At 45.0% G+C, this 10000-nt stretch overlaps 1 protein-coding gene across 1 annotated transcript in view; it reads left to right on the top strand.

Moving 5' to 3' along the window:
• The window catches only part of si:dkey-191g9.5 (rap1 GTPase-GDP dissociation stimulator 1), a 21069-nt gene that overhangs the window by 2554 nt on the left and 8515 nt on the right, over positions 1–10000 (top strand). Inside the window, exons 2-9 of the mRNA XM_068727847.1 lie at positions 3000–3104; positions 4083–4205; positions 5090–5215; positions 5433–5561; positions 6024–6149; positions 6479–6622; positions 7511–7642; positions 9951–10000. The exon at positions 9951–10000 is cut by the window's right edge and continues 85 nt beyond it. Coding sequence (XP_068583948.1) covers positions 3000–3104; positions 4083–4205; positions 5090–5215; positions 5433–5561; positions 6024–6149; positions 6479–6622; positions 7511–7642; positions 9951–10000 — 935 coding nt within the window. The remainder of the gene's footprint in view (positions 1–2999; positions 3105–4082; positions 4206–5089; positions 5216–5432; positions 5562–6023; positions 6150–6478; positions 6623–7510; positions 7643–9950) is intronic.

Here is a 10000-nt window from a genome sequence, read left to right as displayed (position 1 = left end):
TATGGATTTTCATGTTTAATTGTATGGATTTTAAGTCTGCCCTTGACTCTTGACTAGCCATTTGGACAAGCTTTGGTGCTGCTGTCTTGCTAGTTGCTTAACTTACTAACTGGCTAACAGCTGCCTCCTCTCCTCAGTGGCGATCATTGAAAACACATTTACTCTTGTGTTCGTTGTGAACACAATGCATCCCTGAACACCTCCGGAGGATGCTGCACTCGGTGGTCGAGCACAACCCTGATTTTTCAAGGTGTGTTGAACTGCTGATCTGAGGCTTTGAAATTGGGTCACAGAGGTGGATCAGCTCTCTGACACGGCCTCACCAAGTCTGAGCAGCGCTCGACACAACAAGCATGATAACAAGAGGCGGGACTTATCTCTGGACTGTTGTATGAATAGATTGTGCAGCGCTCCCTGATATTGCATCTACCGTTAACATACTTACACGCGCGTATGTTTATGTAAGTGCATGCATGTATGTTTGTGTATGTGGAAACATGTGCTGTAGTGGAGGCGTCTGTAATAAGCACCCTGGGGACTCTGATTAGTAAAATGCTGGCCTGCTGTCTTGACACACACACACACACACACACACACACACACACACACACACAGGACACGGGGTTAGATCCTGACGTATAGCAGCCTGCGTATCAGCCTCTCCACTCAGGCTATTTTCACTCGACTTACAAAGGATTAGCTCTTAGGTGATTACCATCTGCAGGTCTCTCCCCTCTGTGTTTGTGTGTATGTTTGCTTGTAGTGTGTGTGATGCCTTGTAGTGTGTGTGATGCCTTGTAGTGTGTGTGATGCCTTGTATTGAATGTGCATTTGTTTCAATAACTCAAGGTTTGTGCTCGAGCTTTATTCCATGTCAGCAGTGGAAGAAGTATCCTAGCTGTCTCAGGTCGACTGGCCCTAATTCAGCCCCCACCATACAAGAACATCAACGTCGGAGAAGTCCACCTAACCCTGGATCAGCTTCTTTGAAAACATGATTCCCTCTTTCTGTTACCTTTTACCCAAGAGTCTGCGTCCCATGTGGCACCAAAGGTCAACGAAGACTTGCTGAAGTTGTTTCAACCCAAGCCTTGATCTGTCCTCTCCTGAACCTAGCGAGGCCGTTTTGTTCAGAAGCCTAAATTGTTTCCGCGGTGACGGACACGTCACGCCGTTCAGAGGTTTTGGTGATTTCACAGAGTTCAGTAAGATCGCGCTGCTTTCTTTAAGTGCACACTACTTCCTGTGTTGATGCTGAATGTTGACCCTGGATATAGGTCGCGTTGGTAAAGCGTTGATCAAGGTGAACGCATCCTGGATACTAGGATGGTTTATTTTTTATTATATTCAACTGAGTACGACCAGCGACAATATTAAAAGTCTGTAACTCCTCTAGAGACAACTAGAGGGGCTGAAAATGTAGCATTTGTCTTAATAATAATAATAATAATACATTTTATTTCTATAGCGCTTTAAAAGGCACTCAAAGACACTTTACATGGTAAAAACAGAAACAATAGAAGCAATTATTAGAAGAGAGCATCGGGTCAGAAGATTCTGGTCCATGGAGGCAGACGAGGTTCTCCCTCCTCTGTTTTTGAGAAGCAAGACGAAGATCAAATTACAAAAAAAAGAGTAATTGGTTGAAATAAAGCATTACCTATTCTCAGCTTGATTTATAAAATATTGTCTCTATTCTTGGGAAGCTAATCTATTATTGTTATCAATATGTTCCAACAGCAGCACTGCAGGACGGTCAAAAGATCAGAGGAGGACGGGCTCCTGCTGTCCTCCTTAGACCTCTTCATGCAGTCCTGCTTGTTCATGCCGGTCTGTGATTGGTCAAGACTCTCTAATGAAGGGCGCGGCTTTGCGTCGGTCCAGTGATGATTTCCAAACGTCTTCTGCAATTCTCTGCTTCTGTATGGACGTGACGAACAGACAGGAAAGCAAAAAGCCAGAAATACAACGATGATAACTAGTGATGACGATACGATGGCGTGACCTCGTGACATCATTAAGGGCGGGCTGCTAGTGGCGCGCTACGTCTCATCTCTCTGCAGTGATTGGTTTAAGAAATCTCTGAAGTTATTGTTTCACTGATTCATTTGAGAGAGGAGAGACGAGTAGTCGGAACTATAATCGTATTTATGTTGCACTTTTCACGCTTAAGCACAAAGTGCGTTCCACATTAAATGATACATAGAATAAAAATAGAACATGTACATGGCGTCACCAGCCTGCTGTGCAGCGTTTCATAGCTGTGCCTCTCTATGGTACGCTATGACACGCCTACTTTAGAACGGTTAGAGTGAATCCACTTTAACTGCTCCTGCGTCACAGCTTTCCTCACATGTGGTGTTTGGTTAATGTCTTCAGTGTTTTATTTATTTATATATATATATATATATATATATATATATGTAGGATCCATGGAGATAGTGGAGGGATACTGTCTTGAAGCTTCTTTTCATGCCCAGCACAAACAAAAACATGTTCCAGTGCTTTAATGAAGCATGATATTGTGTTGTTGGTGACAGATGGCATCCATAGAGCACAGAAATAGGCTTTGTATGGTCTATCATAATCTGTTAAAGACGGCTGGCTTGGCTCTGATAAAGATCCTGATCAACGTCATGTAGAACTGTACACTTCAGCCCAACGCACAGTGACAGGAGACGTTAGGCCAAGACGATAACTCACATTAAGACAGCTGCTTTTTGTTTTACACATTTTCTGAAAATGTATGTTTAAATATGCAAATGAGGCATTATGTAATGCTAACTTGTGGTGGATCTAGGAGAAATGTAAAGTGAAATAAAAATGGTTCTGTAAGGATAAGGAAGGCTTTTAAATCTGCTGTTTTCTTAACTTTTTTTAAACATTTTTGTTGTTGTTGTTGGTGATGATGTATATGTATGTATGTATGTGTGTGTGTGTGTGTGTGTGTGTGTGTGTGTGTGTGTGTGTGTGTGTGTGTGTGTGTGTGTGTGTTGCAGACTCTCTAAGCGAGGCCCTAAACGCTATCAGTGTGAGTACAGAGCTGATTGAAGAGGAGCTCAAGCCTCATCTGGACACAATGCTGGCTGCTCTTCTGGAAAAGAGTAAGTCATGTGACGCACCTGTACACACACACACACACACACACACACACACACACACACACACACACACACACCTTCCACACAGCTATCGATGAGTTTTCTGCCCTGTGATTACAGGTTGCACACTCGCCAGATACATTCTCGTTTCTTCGGTTCTCTTTGTTCCATCCTGCCTGCACATTAGATCCGTAGCCCTGCTTGCTGAGTTGTGTAGCCCAGGTGGGTGGAAGGGTACTGTACACACCCCCCCCCCCCCCCCCCGCATACACGAATGCGCCACATTGGACAGGAAATGATGTGTTGAGTGCGCCCCCTCACAGCAGGAAGAGACAGCATTGTGCTTCAACACAGATCGCACAAAGAATCCACCGTGTCAGGTTTCAAGTAATGCCACAGGGGTTCAGACCAATCGGCGTCCTGTGATTGGTCTGCTGCTGGCCGTGGTTGAGGTGTGCGAGGCGACGGGCGTCTCCAAAAGACGAGTTTATGGTTGGAGTGGAAGTTGGTGCAGTTCAGGTAGACCTGCTTGAAGCTTGCTGCCCAAAACCCGTGGTCCTAACTGTTCTTCTGTCCACTTGTAGATCTACTATTTACTACGAGTTATTCCACAACCAGCCTGAACTGTTTTTTAAACGACTGAACATGCACCAAGTGTAGATGACTCCGGCCTAGAGAGTGGCGATGACACGACCCGTCCTGCTCTGCCTCTGATTGGCCTACCCTGACCTCATGACACGGCAAAGACAAAGACATCGTGGCTCACTCTGTCTGTTAGGCTGCTGAGAAAGTAATGTCTGATGGTGGCAGTAGAGGAAATGTCAGGAGGCCATCACAAAACATCTGTTCTGGTGTATTTGTAATCATCACAGTCTGAGTCACATCTGGACTTTATTGTGTGAACTAGAAGACATTTGTGTGCTGGGATTCCATATCCTGTCGTTTCCTTCTGAACAAATAAATGTGTGTGTGTGTCCACAGAGAAGGATGCTGCTGTCGAGATCGCCAGAAGTGGGATTCTACCCTCACTGGCTCAGGCCTTACGGAGCAGAAGCTGCCTGAGCTGCCAGGTGGCTCTGGTGGTGGCGGAGATGGCCCGAGAAGGTGGGATACTGTTACTGTTGTGGTGCTAAGAGGTGGATGGACTTGCATTCGTGTAGCCCCTTATACAGGCGCTGTAGACCACATGTCAACATTCACCCATTCACACACACACACACACACACACACACACACACACACACACACCTGAGCAACAGTCGTTATGTTCTTGTGTAATATCTTCTCTTTAATGCCCCAATATTGTTGACAAAAGGTCCATTTAGCTTCTGCTCTAGAACTTCCAGAATAAGAATCTGGTTTATTGCCAGGAAGGTCTTCACATGCAAGCAGTCAGCTTTAGTGTTCTAGTGCATGGACAAGTGGGGGTCCTGGGCATTGGGGAGTGGTTCAAAGAGTTTGAGTAGCAACATGTCAATGAAGAGGCCTGGGGAAGTGTGGATGTGGCTGAAAGGAGGGACAGAGAGGAAGAGTGAGAGAGAGGCAACAGTAAACACAACCGAGGAAGACTCTGGACAAATGTCCATCTCTCTGAGGACTTCTCTTCCATGCTGCATACATCTCGTACACAAATGAATGACTTCCCAAATGACATGCCTTTTGTGAGTAATTACAGTCAAAAAAACGTTGTTTCTTTTTTGCCCCTTGACTAACTTTTCCACAAGATTCGTGGTGCTGTTGTGGTAAACTAGGAAGAAGCAGCGCTCAGGCTGAATAACAGAGCAATGTTGAACGAATGTCTGCAAAATGATGAGCAATACAGTACAATATAAAGGTATGACATGTTACATGTATCAGTCCGTAAACCAAACGGGTGGCATCACCTGACTGCGTCCCAGCTGGGCGTGGTCTCACCTACAACTCCGATTGAAGGGACTTTCTTTGAGGGGGCATTTCACGAGGTGAAGTCCTCCTTGTGTGTGTTGCAGCTGCAGTCAGGGAGCCGTGCATCGAGGCGGGCCTGGTGAAGGTGCTGGTTCCCCATCTGAGCAGCGACAACCAGGAGATGCTGCTGAACACCGGCAGGGCCATCGGACGCATCTGCTTCGACAGCTGTGAGTTGGTCTGACATCGCTGACTCAGTCAGTTCACTGAGGATGAACAGGGTGCATGTGAGGCAGAGGCCGCCTTCTTCTGAAGGCTACAGAGACTTAATTATGATTATTAAATGTTAAACTAAATAATGAAAACAATCCATACAGGATGTGTGACTTTAACCACTTCCTCTCTCTCTCTCTCTCTCTCTCTCCCTCTCTTTGACCTCCCGCCCAGCATCCCAACAGGACCAGCTAGTCCAGAGCGGTGTAATCCCCAGACTGGTGTCCATTATCAGGGAGTATCCAGAGAACGAGCCCCTGGTCAATGTCTGCCTGCTGGCCCTCTGTAACCTGGCTGACATGGGTGATTATATAGCAATTGTTTTTATCTTAGTAATTCATTATTTATGAGCCGCACCGTCTCAGTATTTAGACACGTCCCTCACAGCTGTAGCTTCACCTCCGGGTTGTGTTTACATGTTCTCCTCGTACTCGTCAGCCGTTTGAAACTAAGCTGCTCACAGGCGACGTCACGAACACGCACTGTTTGTGCACAGCGCCACGAGAAATCAGTAAGAAGAGCGAAGAGACACACACAGATCACGGGTTGTTCGTCACTGATTTCATCACGGAAGAGAAGGAACAATGAGCTCATCCAGTGATGTCACCAGAGACCAAAGCATGTCATCAAAAAAATGTATTGTGCATAAATAACAATGTTTTTCTCCCGGGGTGTCTCTCGTTAACGAGACCTTTATTAAGCAGAGAGCGGGAAGTTCACCGTTTCAAAAAGCCGCTGTGTAAAATCAGAGCGCTATGTTTGCAGACTCTGCGAGGGAGGCGCTGACTGAGCTGGATGTGGCCGGCATTCTGACCTTTCAGCTGAAACGGGCGCCGGACGCAGAGCGCCGACACATCATCCTCGAGATATTGGGCTCACTGGGCGAGAGCGGTAAGACAGAGAGGAGGCCACAGTAAGAAGAGGGAAGACTTGTAGATAGAAGTACGACTTGATATGGCAAAGTGACAGGTGACAATTTAAAATATAGATATAATATAATATATATATATATTATAAAGATGGAATGGAATATAATGCAATAAGGGTCTGGGGCATTCTATAATGCATTCGAATATTAATTCTCCTCTGTATCAACTTTCAGCACACACCTCTTCACCTCGACGATGAATTAATTCATTTTTATTCAATTAGTCGTACTTTATCGGAAGGCAATGTTCGCTTTGATGATAATGACGCAATAAATTGTGTTGGACCACCAGATACGCTGAAGCTGCAGTTTGCAGAGTCCGGAGTACCGGAGGCGTTGTCAGAGATGATTCAGGGTCTGCAGGGAGGTTCTGACCCACACGACCTGTGCAGCATCAAGATCGCCTCCAACCTCATCGTGTCCCTGCTTTTGGGAGGTGAGTGATGCAGGAGGTGACAGCAGCTTGTGGCACAGCTCTGGGTGTTGGTATCCATTTCCTTATTTGGCTTCCTCTCTGTCCGTCTTTCACCTCGTTCACCTGATCCTTCAACTCTATGCATGTAATTAACATTCAGCTTAATTCAGCTGTGATTGGCCAGTTCTAATGGCTCTAGCCGTTGTCCTGTCCTCCATCATTGCATCTCAGATAGAGCAGAACACAACTAAAAATATATCTTTTCCACTATTAATGAATCATATCATCCTTCAGCTTACACTAGAGCCTAAATAATCAGAATGAACCCTTCGCTAAACCCCACCCTTCGAATGCAGACTGACCAATCGTAGCGTAGCACGGTCCGGCTCTACAGGGTCCAACAGCTACCGGCTCTGCTCCATAGACGCTCATCGGTGGTTTCAGATGTTCATGTTCATGTTACAGCTTTAAACTTCCTGTTCGGGTTCCTGTTGCAGTAGAGTAACTCCTTTGTGGTATTAGTACACAGCTGGCTGTAGCGACAGCCTCAAAATAAAACCCTGAAAGCTGTGTTGTCTCGTCGAGCCCCTTCTTCACTACTGACCCTTTGCTAAAAAATAAAACAGGAAGCCACAGTTTCGGAGCCCTCTAGGGGTCAGGGGCCCCCGGGCACCGGCCCAATGGGCAATGGAGCAGCTAGGGGCTGGCCAGCCAAGCAGGTTGTTTGCAGTGTTAGGACTCCTTTCAGCCTTATTTATCGAGACAACGTGACCTCATTAATATGCAGCAAATCACCCATATAATACAATATCTTATTATACAGGGAAAGTAACGTCAGAGCTGCCGTTTGTGAGGATTGTTAAGATCTTGTTTAAAACACAGATATGTGTGTCCGTGTCTGTGTGTCAGATGAGTCCATGCAGAAGTGTTTTGGTGAGGGATCAGGTCTGGTGTACCAGGATGTTCTGTCATGGCTGCAGAGCCACAACACCCAGCTGCAGCTGTCCGGAGCCCTGGCCATCGCCAACTTCGCCAGGAACGGTGAGATATATTTTCTCTTTATTCAAGAATACAGATCTCTGCGACGTCGATCACAGGTTTGTGAAGGGACCAGGCGGCAACCTCTGGTTCTGCCGAGTGAAGCTAATGCGGAAGTGTATTAAAACCAGATACACCCGAGGGTCCCCCATTTGGACGCAGAGTACATCAAAACTTAGAGAGTTTTGTGTTAAAAGTAACTGGCAGAGAACCCACGAAGAACGAATATAGTGATGTTATAGTTCTGCAGAAACCTCAGCGTCCTGGGAACAACATGAACTAGGTCACTTCTACATGAGACAAACACATCTCCCATCAGCCAAGCAAACAAATAACAAAATATCATAAATCATACTCGATATGACTGGGACAGACCGGAGAAAAAGGCTGCTACACTCCGTTAGCAACGTGCTACCTACGAACATGCAGCATGAAAAAGCACGAGCGCCTGACGGAGATTACGGACATAGTTTCCATTTCTCTCCCCGGTAAACCATCGCAGAGATATTCAGCTTCGAACACAAAAAGTCACACAGCTTTCATCGAATATTGTACTTACTTTTGGTCGAATCTCAGCGAAAAAATGGAATATCTCCGTACTTCCAATGCATGTTTGTCCAGCTGCTGGTGCTCCGTGTGAATCCGTTCGATTCGTGTCTCTCCGACACTCCTCGGATTCTTGGGAGGGTTGGAAGCTCAGCAAATCAGATTTCAGAGCTGGACCTTTTTTAGCTTTATTGGCTAATAGTGCTGTCAATCATCTAGCTTTCAATTCCAGGCAATTCTATTGGCTCCTACGGTTCGAAGGATGTCTCAATGGTGAAAATCGGAGAGGGGGGGGCTGAGATACAGCCCTGAACAGAGAGTCGAAGCAGGATTTGACCTTAAACTAAATAACTAAAAAGGGCATAGAAAGATCTTAAAACACTCAAAAAAGGTCCAATCTTCGGTCTATTGATTCAATGAACATCATGAGTGATACATAGAAGTGATATAGAGTGTTTTTGAATTTTAAAAATGCTTTTTTATTCAAATATTGGAGTATTTGATCAGTTTTCTAATTTGAAATGCTCTATATTTCATAAATGTTTCACTGTATCTATGTATAGCTGTGTATATAGAGCCTATATCAGTTGTTCTAAGAGCCCAGCATATTAAAAGTCTTGGATACCCATACTTTCCAAAAAACCATACCCTAAAAGTGCTGTTTTTCAAGATCGAGCTTTTGAGTTTTCCAAGTTCTGCTGTGTTCCATCCTTATCTTATGTGAACCAGTAACATGTATTCTGATAGTTCCATGATTTTTCTCATCTCAAAAATATATAAAAAAAGTTATTTTTTTTTTTTTTATACAATTAATTAGGTATTTCTTATCTTTATTCGAGCTGAGGCCTGCAAATAGGCCTCGTTTTTAAAAGGTTAAAAGCTGCATTCTCTCTAGTGTCCACCAGGGGGCGACTCCTCTGGTTGTATAGAAGTCTAGTCTAAAATGACTCTACTTCTCTCTTGATTTATTCCCTCAGTAAACATTGTAAACATGAGTTTATCGTCTCAAGCTCTAGTTTACAGTCTTCTTCAATACAGCATGATGTTCATTTAGTACATTATGCTCCATTTAGAGTCACACAGACCATAAAGCAGGGGATGCTTTAGGGGCGGGGCTTACTGTGATTGACAGGTCAGTGCTGCTACCAGAGCCGTATACGGCGTCTCTACGTCACTCCCCCACATTCCAAATATGGTCACTTCCGTTTATCGGTTGCGAAAACACAACATGGCGACGGCCGTAATCCAAGATGGCGACGGCGAAATCGTCGAACTCAAAGCTTCATAACAGCAGTCCACAAACCAACGGTTGTAGCTGCAACACCAGAAGGTTCCAGGCATTCTGTTTATCAGCCGGTTGTGCCAAAGAAATTGAACTTAGTTGAGAAACATGTACTAGTAAAACATGTCTGACATGTCTCATTATATACGGCGTATTAGTACCATTGTAGGTAAAATAAGTACTATACTGCGCTCATACTGTCCCTCTCGACCTACAGTGGCAGGACTGTGTTGTCGTGAAAGCGTGACTCCCACCCTCAGGTTAACACCGTTAGGTCCGTTGTTGGTGCTGTTTACCGGCTGGATGGGTTGTAGCTGCAGCAGTAGTGGACCAATCACACCCAGATTTAAATCAAAGAGCTCTTGCGGGGATTGCAAAATCATGTTAGTAATCTGTAATGTAACAGTATATAGAAGTATATGTAATGTAATACAGTAATCAGGTTTTGAAGGTGTCTCCGTTGGCCTGCTGTGTTTCTGTCAGACAGTAACTGTGTGAAGATGCTGGACCTCGGTGTGGTTCCTCACATCCTG

The sequence above is a fragment of the Cebidichthys violaceus genome, unplaced genomic scaffold (assembly GCF_023349555.1).
Source record: "Cebidichthys violaceus isolate CVI_PGR_0920_01 unplaced genomic scaffold, fCebVio1.0.p SCAF_10, whole genome shotgun sequence".
Taxonomy (NCBI): Eukaryota; Metazoa; Chordata; class Actinopteri; order Perciformes; family Stichaeidae; genus Cebidichthys; species Cebidichthys violaceus.
The sequence above is the reverse complement of the archived record's forward strand: the minus strand, read 5'-3'. Positions and strand labels throughout refer to the sequence as shown.